General features: G+C 42.2%; 1 protein-coding gene across 1 annotated transcript in view; it reads left to right on the forward strand.

The window, feature by feature from the left end:
• Window positions 1-16339, forward strand: part of SLC28A2 (solute carrier family 28 (concentrative nucleoside transporter), member 2) — a 30645-nt gene extending 14306 nt beyond the window's left edge. The window contains exons 4-18 of the mRNA XM_008583099.1: window positions 2438-2529; window positions 3465-3648; window positions 5299-5440; window positions 6524-6637; window positions 7388-7465; window positions 7890-7970; window positions 8407-8487; window positions 10092-10217; window positions 10299-10429; window positions 10847-11015; window positions 11210-11407; window positions 12050-12131; window positions 13854-13952; window positions 14137-14248; window positions 16083-16339. Of these exons, the coding sequence (XP_008581321.1) occupies window positions 2438-2529; window positions 3465-3648; window positions 5299-5440; window positions 6524-6637; window positions 7388-7465; window positions 7890-7970; window positions 8407-8487; window positions 10092-10217; window positions 10299-10429; window positions 10847-11015; window positions 11210-11407; window positions 12050-12131; window positions 13854-13952; window positions 14137-14248; window positions 16083-16200 (1807 nt within the window). The 3' untranslated portion in view covers window positions 16201-16339. The remainder of the gene's footprint in view (window positions 1-2437; window positions 2530-3464; window positions 3649-5298; window positions 5441-6523; window positions 6638-7387; window positions 7466-7889; window positions 7971-8406; window positions 8488-10091; window positions 10218-10298; window positions 10430-10846; window positions 11016-11209; window positions 11408-12049; window positions 12132-13853; window positions 13953-14136; window positions 14249-16082) is intronic.
• The last annotated feature ends 1309 nt before the right edge of the window (window positions 16340-17648 follow it).

A 17648-nucleotide genomic window follows, 5' to 3' on the forward strand; every position in this document is an offset into this window, starting at 1 on the left:
TCTTTTTTTTTTTTTTTTTTGTTTTTTTTTTACTGACCAGTAATGGGATCGCAACCCTCAGTGTTGCGCCTGTACCGGACCAGGACCGGCAACGGGATCGCAACCCTCGGTGCTGCACCCGCACCTCGCTCAGCCAGTGAGCGGGAACCGGTCTGTATGTGGGATCCGAACCCTCGGTGGGAGCGCCACTGCGCTCCCAAGTGGCGCACTGCTACAGTGCGCCACCGGGCCAGCCCCTGTAAGACTGTTCTGACTTCCTGGTTGGAAGGTGGTAAGCCTGGCAGGGAGGTGGGATGGCCAGAAGGTCAGTGGGGTAAGATGTATAAATTACTGAGCAGGAGTTCTTGAGGACTGTCTAGGGCCTGACTACATTGCATACCAATATAAGTCCTAAGTCAAGAATTTTAGGTAGCCCATCCTTGCTGGGAGAGCCCATCTCCCCTCACCCCCCCGTTTTTTCATTAGGGCTTGAGTCTGCTATTATCAGCTGAAGAAGCTAGAGATTCTTAGTCTTCAAATTCCTACTGAAATCAATAAAAGACAGTATAAATAGTATCATCACAGGAAGTCCATGATGAGCATTAACCATATACTACAGACTTGGAGAAAGTTGTGTTTGCAACAGAACTAAAGAGCCTGGCCTGAAAAGGCCATTGGAGGTGGAGTTACTTCTCTCCCTCATGAGAGAGAGCGCCTTCTCTGGGAGGACTCCACTGCCCATCAGAACCACTGCTACCTCTAACTTGGGGAAATAAGAGTTCTGAAAGGAGGAAGTTGAGAGAGGGTTGAAGAGCCAGTTGGAAATCCCTGTCTTTGTGGAGCTTTGACATTGTGTCTCCACGGTTAGTGTGAGGAAGATCTGATGTTTGCTGTCCTCTGAAACGGGCACATTAAGCAGAGAGGTGTGTGCTGTATAGAGGAAGAGTTCTTTTCCAAGGCAGCATGTCCACCGCAACTCAGCAATTAAGCACCAGGCTGTGTTCTGGTTTAGGTTCCCTTCTCAGTCTACCTGGGCTGAGAGCTCTTAGAACTGGCCATGCCCGGCTGCACAGAGCCTCTCCTCCAATATAAGCTTGCTGGCTTCCATCTGATAGGCCTTTCTCTTGCCTTCCCTGGCTTCCAACACTTACTTTGCTTTCTGCCTTGGCTATTGATAACCTTTTTCTTCTCAGATTCAGTCGCCATTCTCCCTCGGACATTTTTGGTAACTGTTCTCTAGTCCCTATACACCACCACCCAGCTCACCTCCAGTTTAAAACCAGTTGTATAGAAAACTTTGACTCTGGCAAAGTGATACCCAGTATGGTGCTCACTGACCAATTCTTTTTATGCCATCATCAAAATAAAACCTTTGACCCCTTGAAAAGTTTCTGGAGGTTCTCACTCTTTACTCATACCACCATTTCGTTCTGGGTTGACTCATTTCCTTTCCTTTAGTCCTTACTTCAAGCTAGAGCAGCAATGATTCACCCTGGGCCACACTATGAACAGTCACTGGAGCTGGATTCTCTGAAGGCTGTCCCAAGCTTTCTTCTCTAACTGCTAAATGATAGTACCTCAGACCCTGGGAGTTCCCATGGCTCTGTCTACCTTAGTTGGGAGAGTTTGCAGATATTGTGGATAAGGTCGCTGAGAAAATGCACAAACACCCTTGATGCTAGGCTTGGCTATAGCGTCCACTAATGTTATGTTCAGCTAGCACTCCCACCACCCTCACTTACTCTTTCTTACCTCATCAGTTGGGACTGCAGGCAGTAAGCACGTGAGGGAATTATCATTAATCTGTGCCTAGAAAGCCTCCCATACATATACCTGTAGAACTTATCAGTGTGTACAAATTATGGGCAAGGTATCCAGCTTCACCACCTATCAGATTTCTTAATTCAGCTTCCTGATGTAACACAGTTACTAATGCTCAAACTGTACCATTATGTATAGTAAAAAGCTTGGTAGTGTTAGCAAGACCCTGGGCCAAGTGGGATACCAGGATTCATGTGCCTCTATGCACTGCTTCTCAATTGGTTTAAGAAGGCGAGAAAGCTTGTTTTCTCTTTTTCCTTTGGAAACCGTCTTATGGCTTTCTTTTTTCTAAGAAGAATAAGCTCTCTTCTAAATATGGAAGCTGAGCAATCTCCTGACCTTTGGGAATAAGGAAGGATTAGATCTCTGCTACAGCTAGTGTCCACTTCTATGGTAGGAGATTACCAAGGACATTGCTAGTCCAGGTTCAGTAGGGTTATTCTTACCTGCTGCCTATTAGCAAGGTTTGATTTGACCTATTTGGCATCGCTGGGACACTACCTAACTTCCCCCTGGCTGGATAATTTTCTTCGTTGACTAAAAGATTACTTGCTTTGGGCCAAGCAATCTAAATTTTGAGAATCAATACAAATGGGATGGAATAATTCTTATATCTTAACTTTTGGGTTCTCATCAGGGGGAATCTACAGTCTTTCACCAAGACAAGACGTTTCTGCAAAACACATGCTGGCTTGTTTAAGAAGATCCTGTTGGGCCTGTTGTGTTTGGGTGAGATATTGAGAATTCATGGAAACGAGAAACACAATCATTTCAAGAATGTTAGCTTGTGTCAAGATGATTACCAGGTGGAAAGCACATTTATTCATAAACTGATCTAAAGGGCTATTTGGTGTACAGATCTTAACTATCTATATGTGAACTGTATTTATTGAATTACACCTAAACAGTAAAATCTGATAATAAATTATTTTTAAAAACTGTGCGGTTTGATAGATTTAAAATATTTCAGAGAATATGGATTTATCTCTTTTTTAGTGTCTTGAGTTGATGTGGGGGATGATTCTTGTAGTCTTTACAAGAGAAGCCTGTATTATACATTACTTACTTGCTGGTTTACTGGTAAGACCAGTGATATAAAATACTTTTAAAAGATAGCAAACCTCTGTTGAAAATATACTGTCAGTGAAGTATAGGGCTTTGGTGTCAACATTAGAGGCAGCTGAGACTGTGGGAACAAAAATTATATTTTGGGGTGAATCAGGGAACCATGGGTGAGGGCCATATGGTTGTAAGTTGTGGCCTTGCTAACATGGTTTTCTCATGAGGAAAGGTTAAAGTGAATGGGGTAATAAAGTTTCAAGAAGAGATGACTGATTTTTGAAGAGTCTAATCCTGGGTGGTGATCAAATCTACTTCAAGGGACAGAGAGAGGCTATCAGCTAAAATAGATGGGAGTGAGATTTCATTAGGGACAAGTGAAAATATAACCAAAGTAAGTTGGATTCTCCTTGGGAATCCTCAAGAAGAGAACAGCTAGAATTTATCCTGGCCTCCAGAAGTGCCCCTCAGTCTGACAGTAGGGCTGGTGGCAAGGTCTCTGGAGGGTTTTCCTTGCTCAAGGTTCCAGGCATCGTGTCTGGAGCTTCACTTACCCCTTGGAGGCTCTGCTGTGCTGACCCGTGCTCTGCACCTTTTCTTTTTAGCTTATGCCACCTACTTCCTGGCAGCTTGCATCTTGGATTTCCAGAGAGCACTGGCCTTGTTTATCATCACTTGTTTGGTGATCTTTATCCTGGTTCTCCACCTTCTGAAAAAGTTTTCTGGTAAAAAATTAACAGGATGTCTGAAACCCTTTAAAAACTCCTGCCTGATGCTTTGGATGAAACGGTAAGAGAAGAATCTCAGTATCCCTGCCCCCAAAACTCATCCCAAACCCCAGTCTACTTCCCTTTTTCCCCCCTTAGAAGTTCCTGACCTGTCTCTCATACCCTCACCTGTACTTTTTGTATTAGTTCTTTTCTGTTGCTTATAACAGAAATACCTGAAAGTGGGTAATTTGTAAAGAAACAATATTTATTGCTTACAGTTTAGAAGGCTGGGAAGTCCAAAGTCCAGGGAATGCATCTAGTGAGGGCCTTGTTCTTAATGGCCCTATAGCAATGCAGGGTATCACTTGGTAGTAAAGGCAGGAGCAAGAAGAGAGCTAACCTGTTCACTTGCTTTCCTTATAAAACCCTCAGGACCATGCCCATTGCTACCCATTGTTTAAACATCAGCACTTGGTAGTAAAGGCAGGAGCAAGAAGAGAGCTAACCTGTTCACTTGCTTTCCTTATAAAGCCCTCAGGACCATGCCCATTGCTACCCATTGTTTAACCATCAACTTATTACTCCATGAATGGATCAATCCATTCATTAAGGCACAGTCCTCACAATATAATCACCTCTTAAAGGCCCCATCTTTCAATTACCATAATAGGATTTCCCACCCTCAGCACTGTTACAGTGGGGATTAACACATGAACCTTTTGGAAACACAATTCAACCCATAACAGTTTTCAAAACCAAGGCTCAGAGAACAACTAGTAACAGGCCTCAAAGCACTGGACCTCAGTCCAGTTTCTGGTAGCCTTGGGTCTTAACATTTCTAGATGGCAGAAGAGGTTCAGTTTTAGAGAAGATGTTCAGTCTGTTTATTGTCAGAGCCTGTGTCAAAAATGTGAAAAAACAATACTCCTCTTCAATGAAGTAATCAAAACAAAGCAGTTTGTGGCTGTATTAGGCCTTCAAATTGATTGATGGCCATCTGTGTCTCCTTTAGTTCCCTGATACTGTTTATGCTTTTTTTTTTATTCTCTAGTCCTCTGGAATTCCTGCACCCACTGTTGTCCTTTACAATTCCTTAGAGTTTAAGGAGCAAACTTACTGTTCAGTATATACTGAACTGGATTCTTCAGTAGCCATGGTTCATCTAACTAACTGTTGCATGCACATGTCCTTTGATCATAGGCCAGGGGTGAGAGAGTAACCCAGTCATGAGGAAGCCAGTCCATGTATTGGTCAAATGTGTTTGATACCTGAAAGGACCATTAGATCTAACTGGTTGGTCTGTGGGTTAGCCTTTACTCTTGCCCTTGAAGCAGTTAGAAATTGGGTGGAGACCCATGGGGAACCAGTATATACTTTTCCTCCTTCACTTTTTAATATTTTGGTTATTCATTGGAGCAATCTTCAAGAATGAGTATATTAAATCTTATCAATATGGAAACTCAAGGAAAAGGAAGTCATATGGCTTGTGTCCTCAGATTGGAATCTTTCAACTTTATTCTGTGGGTAAAAGAGTTTGAGAGAGAGAGGTGGAAGCTTAGGGACTGCCAGATGAATGATTCTCAAGATATGTCTCTGTGTATAATCAACAATAGACTATTGAGTTATTTCACTTACACGTGGGGTAAACTTCTACTTTTTAGAGGGAAGATTAGTTTTTTGTTACTCATTCACTGAATTGATAACAATGGTCTTGGCATTCCTTCTTCAGGGTGTTCGCAGGAGTGTGTTTGACTGGCCTTATCCTGTGGCTGGCTCTAGATACAGCCCGAAGGCCAGAACAGCTGATCTCCTTCGCAGGAATCTGCATGTTCATCCTCGTCCTTTTTGTCTGCTCCAAACACCACAGTGCAGTGAGTTCTGGGTGTTCAGGTTGGGCATAGCAACCCACACCCAAGGGCCAAGTACCAATCACAAAGTGCATGTCTCAAGTATTAATTACAAAGGCATAGAACTAAGTTCTTGATAACCCCTGGAATTTGCCTCTTTAACAATTTTATGCCTAATAGAAGTTCCAAAGTTCTCAGAGGCCCTAGGCTTATTTTCAAACTGTAGATCATGATCTATTAGTGAGTCTCAATATCAGTTTTGTGGATAAGGAAGGAAAGAAAGAAAATAGAATACAACAGAGAATCAGCTTGCATTGTACATAGTAATGTTAAAGTATTGGTCTATGAAACTTTTATTTGTGTGTATGTATGTATAAGTGTCTAAACACATTTTTAATTCTTTTTATATTTTGGCAGCTGACCTGTATGGAGATCTGAACTTTGGACTTTGGTGTTATCAATGCCACACTCTAACCAATTGAGCTAATCAGCCAGCTCCTAGACACATTTTAAAAAACCATATGGAGAGCTGGCTGGTTAACTCAGTTGGTTAGAGCAGGGTGCTAGTAACACCAAGGTCCAGGGTGTGAGCCCTGTACCAGCCAGCTGCCAAAAAAACAAAAACAAAAACAAAAACAAAGATTCCTTGGGCTGGCCAGTTAGGTCAGTTGGTTACAGCATGGTGTTATAACACCAAGGTCAAAGGTTCAGATCCCTGTACTGGCCAGCCACAAAAAAATAAACAAGCAAAACACCATATGGACATAAGTTACTGCCCTGTTTCCCCTTACCATTCCCCCTGCTCCGTATGCCATCTTACCTCAGATTTACTGTTAACCTTGGTTGGTTCCTAGGGTGGTTCCACCCAGAGTACATGTACCTATGTTTAAAACTCCAACTAGGAAAACAAAAACAAAACAAAATGAAAAAACAAATAAAACTTCAACTAGGTAATGGACAAGTAGGGTTTACAACTCACATTAGTGATGGTCAGCTTTGTACCCCATGAATATTCATAATCAATTAAAAAAAAAGAGACAATGAACTCTAAGTAAATAAATAAATAAATAAGAACTAACACTGGAATAATTTTCTTACTGATTCCAGGTGTCCTGGAGGGCAGTGTTTTGGGGCCTGGGTCTTCAGTTCATCTTTGGGATGTTGGTCATCAGAACTGATCCTGGATTTAATGCATTTCAGTGGTTGGGAGATCAGATCCAGGTATGAGAAACTGAATGTGAGGTCTTCAACTCCTTTAGAACCCTAGAGAAAAGAAATCTGAGGGAAGCATGAGAAGAGTAGGCTGTGTCTTGTTAATGATAGTTGTATTAGTCCGTTTCTGTTGCTTATAACAAAATACCTGGAAAGGGTAATTTGTAAGAAAACAAAATTTATTGCTTACAGTTTTGGAGGCTGGGATGTCCAAAGTCCAGGGAAGCCATCTGGTGAAGGCCTTGTTGGTGGTGACAAAGATGCAGGGGTTTCACATGGCAGAATGGTGGAACAGAGAGAGAGAGACTCTCACATGCCCTCAGAACCACGCCCATGGCCACCATTGTTAATCCATTCACTAGGGCATGGTCTTCAGAATCTAGTCACCTCTTCAATGCCCCACCTTTCAATTACCATAATAGGATTTCCCACCCTTAACAGTTACAGTGGGGATTAAGCTTCAGTGACATTGGGGGCTATTCAATCCACTGCAATGGTGGTGGGAGATCCAACTGGGAAAGGAGGCAGCATACTCGGGTACAGCTAAAAATAAGAATACAGAGAACTGACTGAACTGCTGAGTCCTCTGTCATTCAGTAAGCAGCTCATGGGGATGTAGCCTGCGCAGGCTGTCAAATGGGGTCAACCTCAGTAGCAGCAATAATTAGCAGGTCCTAATCATGCAAGAGGTTAATCCCATCTTCCCCTGTCTCATTTCTGGCTTCATTCTTATTTTCTGTCTTTTTTTTCCCCCTTCAGATTTTCCTGGACTACACCGTGGCTGGTTCCAGTTTTGTCTTTGGGGATACGCTGGTCAAGAATGTCTTTGCTTTTCAGGTCATATCTGCTTTATGGTCAGGGATGATGTTCAGTGGAGGGGTGGGGGAATAAAGCAGAGGATGAAGATGTGTGTCCAAGAGATCGGCCAACCTGTATACCAATTTCACCCTAAGAAGAGGGTTTAATCCCATCAGTGAAGGAAACAGCATCAATCTCTTGCCCTTTGATCATTACCATTTGGAAATTGGATGAAATAGGGGTGGTGGAGAAAGCTCAGAAAATATCTCCTTGTGGTTTAGTACCGATGAGATAATAGATTTGCAGTACATTTTAAATTTATTCCTAAACTAGTTTGTGTAGTTACTGGGTACACTGGGTATCAGATGCTCTTGGAATACTGAGAGCTTAATTTAGAGGCCCCGAACACTGTCCACTTATGGTATACATAGCGCATACCAGCTGCCCACCATTCTCATTACAGGTCTTACCAATCATCCTTTTCTTTGGATGTGTGATGTCCATTCTCTACTACCTGGGCTTTGTGCAGTGGATAGTTCAGAAGGTGAGTCATTCTTCTACACCAGTCAGGAGATGGTCCTTCATCTTGTGATCTGTCCAGAGGCATGAAGATGACACTTATTTTGGAAAAATGCTCCTTTGTAGGATCTAGAGGGTTAGGACTAATGTGAAAAGGCAAACCTTTCCAAGCATGCCTGATATCAAATGGTCAGCCCAGGCCCTAGGTAGGCCGAGGGGCAGAGCAGTGAGAGAAAATGAACTGGACTGCCCTTTCATACTGAGTTTGAATGTGTGAAACTCCCGGAGGCCAAGAGTCCTGGGTTCTGGTCAAGGCTCTGTGACTTGTTTTGTGGCCTTGGGCTTGCCACTCCACTTCTCTAGGCCTCAGTTTCCTTATCAGTAAAATGGAGAAGGGGTTTTGTGAACATTCTCCAAGATTCTTGCTAATATTAATGATTTAGGTCTCTGTATCTTTTTAGGTTGCCTCATTTTTGCAAATCACCATGGGCACCACTGCCACAGAGACCCTGGCGGTGGCAGGAAACATCTTTGTGGGTATGGTAAGCACCCTGAGTCTTCTGGTCTTCTTTTCTGTGGGGAACTGAGAATTTGGCAGAAAACAGTTTCAGAAAAATATGCTTTCCTTGTGGAAAGTCAAATAAATGAAGACTGTGAGGCAGCCAATCTCTGATGAAAGAAAACTCAGAAGTTCAGAGGGGGCTCAGCTCACTGCTTCCACGTTCATACCTAATAATATATACATGGGCATGCAGGTGGTCCCTGACTTGCAATGCTTTGACTTATGATTTTTTGATTTTATTATGGTGCAAAACCATTGCAATTTTAATGCAATGCACAGTAGTCAGTAAATTACATGAGATATTAAGCACTTTATTATAAAGTAGGCTTTGTGTTAGATTATTTTGCTCAGCTGTAGGCTAAGTGTTCTGGCCACGTTTAAGGTAGGCTATGCTAAGCTGTGATGTTCAGTAGAGTAGGTATATTAAGTGCATCTTAGACTTATGATACAGTATTTTCAACTTACTGTGGGCTTAATAGGATGTACCCCATTGTAAGTTGAAGAATATCTGTACTTAATCTGGACATTAGTAGCCACTGATCTAACTTCTTATACAAGAATTTAGGGGAATGTCCTGTTCCAAATATTACTCCCCTCAGGAGCTACAAAGAATATTTGATCTATATTCTGGTTTCTCCCTGTGGCTACCTGTGACCTTGTTTTCCAGAGTCTGTAAAGAGGCAATAGCTTGTCTTGCTCAGGGATAACACCAAGGCTCTTCACCATAATATTTGCTTGGTATGTTTGTCTGTATGGAGTAGGTGCTAAGTATATGCTGTTGACTGATCAGCTCAGTGTTAGGGATGATGGCTTGTCAAATTGACAAGGAGTTAGTATTGAAGTCTTTCTCTCCCAAGGTCCTAGGCTGCTTCTGAAATGTTCTCGGAGTACTTCTGGATACTTCTACGATAGCACTTAACATTTTGCTGAAATTATCCATAATCAGCTAGATAATAAACTCCTAAGAGTAGGAACTTGGCCTTATTCATATTAATATCCCTAACATCTTGTGCAGCGCTAGGCACGTAGTTGGCAGTTGATAAATGATAAATAACATTATCTTAGGTCAATGCTAGATATAGTTTACATAGGTGAACCTTCGTAATTTTAAAACATTTTCACAAACATTATTTCTTTTAATTTTTCCATAAACGGTGGGCTTAGATCATCTATTTGCAATTCATTTAATGATTATATTTTAAACATTATATAGGCACTCAGTAAGTGTGCTGGATTCTGTAAGTTCATTCAGTAGGTGCATGGTTTTAGACATTGGGAACATATAAAGGAAATAGACCATTTCTCTTCTATAATGTTTTAAAATGCAAGTAGATGAGACAAACATGTATGGAAACAGGTGATAACGGTGCCAGCCAGGACATGTTTAGGGGCTGCAGGGAGTGAGGCAGGCATCAGAGAGTGAGAGACAGAGCTCAGTGCGCACCACGCTGGGCTGGATCTTACTGAACAGCACTCATGTGGGAGGGATGTGTGTCCTGTTGGGCTGTCCCTGGCTCTTGGGTGAGCAATCTAGGGTGGGGAGTCAACCCTCTTGGAATCTGACAGTCTTCTCCTTGTTTATAGACAGAGGCACCTCTACTCATCCGTCCCTACCTTGCAGACATGACACTCTCTGAAATCCATGCGGTGATGACTGGAGGGTTTGCCACCATTTCAGGCAGTGTGTTGGGAGCCTACATATCCTTTGGGGTAGGCACAGTCCGCTGATCACTGGGGGAGGCTGAGCTCTGGGCTTTGCACAGACGCTGATCCCAAGGTCTGGCCTTACAGATTGATGCGTCATCCTTGATTTCTGCGTCTGTGATGGCTGCCCCTTGTGCTCTGGCCTTGTCAAAGCTGGTATATCCGGAAGTGGAAGAATCCAAGTTCAAGAGTGAGGAAGGGGTAAAACTGCCCCGGGGGTGAGTCCAAGGAGGCATGTGATTTGGGAGATGGTACAGAGTCAAGAGTGGCGCTATGGTGGCAGAGACTTCAGTTTCCCTGAGGAAGAATATGTGATTCCATATCCCCTCTTGCCTGTCTTTGCCTTTAGCTAATTATGTTGATTTTCTTTTCTTGTGTAACCCTCCCACCTGCCGCTAGCTTCTGCATACCAGTACCCTCTGTCCTTGGCATCAATGCCATTTCATGGCAATTATATTTGATACTGCTTCAGAGTAATTTCCATTAGTAGGGTCACTAAGAACTGCTGCCCGCCCCCATCACCTCTCACACTGGCCTTGCACCTCCTGCACTATAGGGCCAATGGGATTTCTCTTTTCTGAGGGGCTGAGACTACTCTCGACACCATATTCTTTCCCTGTGCCCAATAACCACAGGAAGGAGAAGAATGTTCTGGAGGCTGCCAGCAATGGAGCCACAGATGCCGTAGGCCTTGCTGCTAATGTAGCAGCCAACCTGGTTGCCTTTATGGCTGTGTTGGCCTTCATCGATGCCACCCTCTCCTGGCTGGGGGAATTGGTGGATGTGCAGGGGCTCACTTTCCAGGTAAAGAATCACATCTGTTGGGCTGCCCCTCTGGGATGTGGTTAGGTAGTCCTTAACTGTGCATGTCTTCCTGACCCACATTAAGTTGAGAGAGAGCATGGACAGGAGATTGGGTCAAGGCTCCAGAGAAGGTCGTTGGCCCCTGACCTTTGTTATTTGTTCTTCCTTTTTTGGGGATATCCTCCTTCACTCAGGTCATCTGCTCCTACATCCTGAGGCCTATGGTTTTCATGATGGGTGTAGACTGGACAGACTGTCCAATAGTGGCTGAGATGGTGGGAATCAAGTTCTTCACAAATGAGTTTGTGGCCTATCAGCAACTGTCTCAATATAAGAACAAACGTCTCTCTGGAGTAGAAGAATGGATTGATGGGGAGAAACAGTGGATTTCTGTAAGTGACAATCCAGAAGAGCATAAATAGTGTGAGGTCTAAGCTATGGCTATCTGAGAGTAGACAGAAAGTGCTACACAAAAGTGTGTTGCAGACCCACAGATGCCTCTCCAGTGTTGCAGCAAACAGGCAAGCAGAAGAGTGTGCTTAGTGTCTCTCTCCAGCACCTGAGCTACTCTGTGGTCTGTGTGCTATTTCTCACTAACACTCTGACCCAACTTCTCTCTATAACATACTTGTTGGGTCTTTACAGTTGGGGCAGTCCAGGGAAGACACTATTATTTGATGGTCTAAGGTCCCCTTCTTCATTTATAAGTTTAAATTGCTAGAAATTTTTCTCTCCATTTGTCTGTCTGGCTCTTCTCTCTGAAGAAGAAAGTGAGCTCTGTCCTTATTCTTAGGCCTTCTCCTTATTTATGGGTGTCAACGAGAACAGTGTTGGGCAAGAGACCCATGGTGGTTTCCATATCATTATCCCTATAGTAATTCAAGAAGCAGTTATTTTCTGAGCCTCCTTCCCACATTCCTTAGGATAGTATGGAAAAGGTTGGGGGCTTTAAGTACACTGGAACTTCTAGCATGATTATGATGCTGCACACATGGGACTGAATTTATTTATTTATTTATTTTTCTTTTCGCTAGGTGAGAGCTGAAATCATCACCACGTTTTCACTCTGTGGATTTGCCAATCTTAGTTCCATAGGAATCACACTGGGAGGCTTAAGTGAGTTCATCCATTTTCCCAGCTTCTGAATAAGCCAGCCAGATCCCAGCTTCTGTAGGGGGCAGTCCTGGTGCTTCAGTACAAGTTGAGGTTAGATAGAGAAGCTGATATGAAACAGGCCCTCTTAGGTTGCAGTTAGCTTGGAGCTAAGGTGATCATGCTACATGCTATGCAGAAAGCCCTTTTCAATCTCAACACTAGTTACCTTTTTTCCTTTGGATTGGAGGCCCAAAAGACCAATTTTATTTTTATTTTCCTATGAGGGAGAAGATATCATAATGATGCTATTTCTACTTTGCCATTAAATGAGCATAGTGCGTATATAAGTAAAGATGTTTTGTTTTTTTGTTCAGTAGTGAAGGTGTTTTCTGAAATTAGGCTGCTCACTAGTTGTCTTTACAGAAGCAGGATTTGCACATGAAATCAAAAGACAAATAAAAGCAGCAGTCATCTAGGCAGACAGATAATTAGTGGTGGTAAGTGTTGGATTAAAAGCTGCAGGTTACCATCTGTGAGGATTGAGTCTCGAAGCAGACACAGATATGTGTAGACTGCTGGAGATATTGCTGGATGTGGGTGATGGCTGGAGGAAATAACATGAGGAAGGTGGAGTTATCCTTGAGAGCTGTGGCAGGGGAATGACTAGAAGATCCCAAGAGTTTGGAAGATCCAACTTAGAAATGTATCTTAGAAGAAATGGAGGATAAGAAGAAATAGAGCTCGGTGTGCCATTTAAGCAGACACAGATATGTGTAGACTGCTGGAGATATTGCTGGATGTGGGTGATGGCTGGAGGGAATAACATGAGGAAGGTGGAGTTATCCTTGAGAGCTGTGGCAGGGGAATGACTAGAAGATCCCAAGAGTTTGGAAGATCTAACTTAGAAATGTATCTTAGAAGAAATGGAGGATAAGAAGAAATAGAGCTCGGTGTGCCATTTTTATTTTTTTAATAGCAATCATGTTCTAAGATAGAATCATTAAATTCATTTGTTTGGTAGCTGATTGATGGAGTCTGGATGTGTTGTCCCCTCCAAAACTCATGTGGAAATTTGATCCCCAATGTAGCAGTGTTGGAAATTGATTGAGTCATGGGGGCGGATTCCTTATGAATGGATTAATGCTCTCCCTGGGGGAGAGGGGAGTAATGAGTGATTTCTCATTGTTAGTTCCCATGAGAGCTGGTTGTTTATAGGATCCTTGCACCTCCTCTTTCTCTCTCTTGCTTCCTCTTGCCATGTGATCCACTTGTACCTACTGGGTGCCTGCCACTTTTCTGCCACAAGTAGAAGCAGCCTGAGGCCCATGCCAGATGCAGCTGTCTCAGAATCGTAAGCCAAATAAAACTTTCTTTATAAATTACCCAGTCTCAGGTAATTCTGTTATAGCAACACAAAATGGACTAATACACTGATTGAACAATTTAAAGGTGAAACAATTTCTTTTCAGCTTCTCTTTTTCCTTTCTATTAAACACCCATCTGTATTGTTCTAATTTTGATGCCGGATTGCTGTCTGATTATGAGGTTGCCTTCAAGTAGTGGGATATACATTGTGTGGCTGAGGCTTAGGTGAATGGTGCCCTCCTGGTCCTCTGACTCAACATAGTCCATCTAATTCTGGTCCAGGTGTAAGAGTACAGATCTCAACTGGTGAACAACAGGCATTTGCACCTGATTGCCTGGTGGGGAAGAGATCAAGTTACTTTGTTTTATTGTCTACAGCATCAGTGGTACCCCAGCGGAAGAGTGACTTGTCCAAGGTTGTGGTCCGTGCCCTCTTCACAGGGGCCTGTGTATCCCTTATCAGTGCCTGTGTGGCAGGTAGGTGCCTCAGCTTGGCCTCTTGGCAGAATTCACTTACCTACATCATGACAGGGTTTCCTTTCAGAATATTTTCCGCAGATGCATAGAAAAGGCACCTAATCTACAGTGTCCTCAGTTTATGTCCAAAGAATAAAGAGCTTTAAGGAACATGTGTAAAATCTTCCCTGTCTCTTTTATCCAGGAATCCTCTACGTCCCCAGGGGAGCTGAAACTGACTGTGTCTCCTTCTTAAATACAAGTTTCACCAATAGAACCTATGAGACCTACGTGTGCTGCAGAGAGCTCTTTCAGAGGTGAGTGAGCACCAGGACCCCTACTCCCCCTTCTTACATGCAGGAATCCTCTGGCAGGGGGGAGAAATAAGGTCTTGAGGGTAATCCTGTGGAGGCCGAATAGAGTATATGGGTATTGGTGACAGTCTAGATCTGTGTTCTTTTCTCTCATTAGGTGCATTTTTAGTATTAGCTCCAGTGTCCTCCAGTGACAGGTTCTGTCTGTATTGGTGGGGTACTGAGAAAAGGGGCAGGGGAAGAAAAGAAGGGTGGTTTCCCTGATAAGAAGTTACTGTATTTGTTGTGATTAGAATATAAATAGGTTGTAGGTAAAGACTTGGCAGTGGTCCTAAATGACTAAAAATTACAGGCTTCTTCAGACAGATATGAAGAAGACTGAGACAGAATAAAGTTAAATTTATAAAATCATGATGAGTTCAGATAGTGTAAAAATGAACTTGATTACCAAATTCTAGAATATGAAAAGAATATATCATTAAGCTAAAAGAACTAGTTTTGGGACACACAAAAAGGAAGGATTTGAGGAACTTTTAGAATATTGGGTGCCATCAAAGCAAAAGGTGTGTGTTTGGTGGTGATGTCTGGGTGAGTGAAGAGAGTTCTGGGAGATGAGGCTGAAAAATCATAAGAGGCCTTGTATGAAATGCTGAAGAAATTAGGTTTTGACCTGCAGAATTCTGAACACTTGCATGATCAGCTATGCTTTTGCAAAAGGTGGTTCTGGTAGTCCTTTGGATGGCCAGGAGACCAATAATCACACTGCTGCAATAGTCCTAGTGAGAGATGATGGGGACTGACACTAAGCAGTTGTGAGAATGGAGATGCACTAGATCAAGTTGAATCAATAGGGTTGGCCACTGGCTAGACGGGGAAGGGGTGGGGTGAGGGGGAGAAAAGAGTCTCAAATGACTGTCTCTTTTCTGATTTGAGCAAGTGAGTCTAAGGAGTGCCATTCATTCTCTGAGAGAAGAAGACTAGTTCCAGGAATGGGAGTGAAGGTGACAGACTCTAGCTTCATTCAGTTTTGGACAGGTTTACTTGGATATACCTGTGGGACCACCATGAGAAGCTATTCTACAAGCCAACTGGGGTCTGGGGTTCAGGAAAGAAATCAGAGCTGGAGATAGACTTGGAAGTTATCATTAAGCAAGTGATCTGTTCACTGTATAGGTAGACGTTCAGGTGCTAGCTGCTTAGCAGGTTACTAGGCCAGATAACAGATATTATCCCTCCTATGCTGGAGGTAATCATCAGAGAAGGCAACCAGTGTCCTCCAAAAAGGTAATCCTTTTGATGAACTATTAAAGATGAGTTATAAGCTGGATAGATAGTTGGTCTGGCATAGTTTTGATTCCTATATTCTTGCAGCAGTCAGTGGATTTCCTAAAGCCGCATACTGAGAGGGTCATTAGCAAATAGAATCTGAAAGAGATCATGTTTTTATTCAATTAATTTATACTAATTAAGTCTGAGCTGTTTTCTCAAGAAGGAAGCAGCCTTGCAATGTCACCTTACTTTTTAGAATGAATTCAATCCTAAATCACTAAAAGGCATACATTTTGCCTCAGAGATATTTGGAAAGGAAATTTTGGAATGGACTATGGTTAGGAATTGAGCATGGGAGCAGATACATTGTATAGGGTTTCTTGCTAGTATTATCTTGGGTATGATTGAGAAAATAAATTTAATCGGGTCTAATTTATTTGGTCATGGTTAATCAACCCATTTGTAGATTTCTGCTTTTGTTTTCAGCTGCTTGGTACAATTTATTGATGTGTCTTGTTGCTTTGTTTTTACCTGATCCACTGTGTAACTCTCTGGCTTTTCATTTCAGTACTTCTCTGAATGGCACCAACCCTCCTTCTTTTTCCGGTCCCTGGGAAGACAAGGAGTTCAGTGCCATGGCCCTTGCTCACTGCTGTGGACTCTATACAAATGCTGTCTGTGCCTAAGGCTGCTTGGTCCATTTCCATAACAGTTCTGATCTTAACGGATTTTTATTTTATTTTAATGGATTTTTTTTATGGCAAATGTGTTTATGTGTTCAGCATTCCTACTCTACAAAGAAATCACCAAGAACTTTAGCAGTAAAAGACTCATTTGGATGCTGTATTCCAGTAATGAAAATTAGCATTCGTCTTTTCATTATTTGGCTGAACCAAATAGGAAGTTCCTCATGGGCCCTGTCTGAGCTTTTATTTTAAAAAAATAAATGTTGCCATATCAAAAAAATGTTGCAAATCTTGCTCCTAGCTGCCATCTTAAAAATTATGTGATGCAGTGTACTGTAAATGAGATTTAGTGTCCTGGTGGGGAGGGGGAACTATACAAGGATACTTCAAAAAGTTTGTAGAAAAATAGAATTGTAAGATATTACAAATCTTTCTATAAACTTTTTGAAGTACCCTCATATTTCTTGGAGTTCTGTGGATGAGTTACATATGAAAGGTACATGAACATTTAATGCCAATATTTTTCTTGTCACACATTTGTAAACTGCAAACTCCTTAACATCTTTATACAGTAAACAAAACATACTTCCTGTATACAGACTTATAAGGAATGTCCAATTCTTAATGACTCTTACTTTGTTTTACTATTCTGCTTTAGTGCAGGCCATATTTACTTCAAGTTTACAGGAAATCCTTTAAAACAGTGGTTGGGGTGGGGGCGTTGCCTCCCAGGGGACATTTGGCAATGTCTCCAGACATTGTTGGTTGTTACAACGGGGAGGATGCTACTGATATATAGTAGGTAGAGGCCAGGATTGCTCCTAAATTCCTACAATTTACACGTCAGCTTCCCACAATGAAGAATTCTCTGGCCCCAAATGTTAACAGTGCTGAGGCTGAGAAACTATGATTCAAAATATGTATTTATTATATTTATGATTACTTATAATATTAATAATATTATAGCTATAAGGAAAGGTTTCAAAAAGATGTAGGAGTTCCTCGAAAAGTTAAACACAGAATTATCGTATGGCCTCATATTCACTCCTACATATATACTCAAAAAAATTGAAAACAGGTACTCAGAAAAGTACATGTATATGCATGTTCATTGCAGTACTATGCATAACAGTCAAAAAGTGGAAATGTTCAAATGTTTGTTAATGAATGAAAGGATAAACAAATTGTGGCATGCACATAGAATGAAATTTTATTCAGTCATTAAAAGGATGAAGTACTGATACATGCTATGTAGAGGAACCTTAAAAACATTATGCTAGGGCCGACCCCGTGGCTCACTCGGGAGAGTGCGGCACTCCCGCTGTGGGTTCGGATCCTACATAGGGATGGCCAGTGCGCTCACTGGCTGAGCGTGGTGTGGGCGACACCAAGCCAAGCGTTGCGTTCCCCTTACCAGTCACAAAAAAAAAAAAAAAAAAAAAAAAAAA

The sequence above is a fragment of the Galeopterus variegatus genome, unplaced genomic scaffold (genome assembly GCF_000696425.1).
Source record: "Galeopterus variegatus unplaced genomic scaffold, G_variegatus-3.0.2 Scaffold2829, whole genome shotgun sequence".
Lineage (NCBI taxonomy): Eukaryota > Metazoa > Chordata > Mammalia > Dermoptera > Cynocephalidae > Galeopterus > Galeopterus variegatus.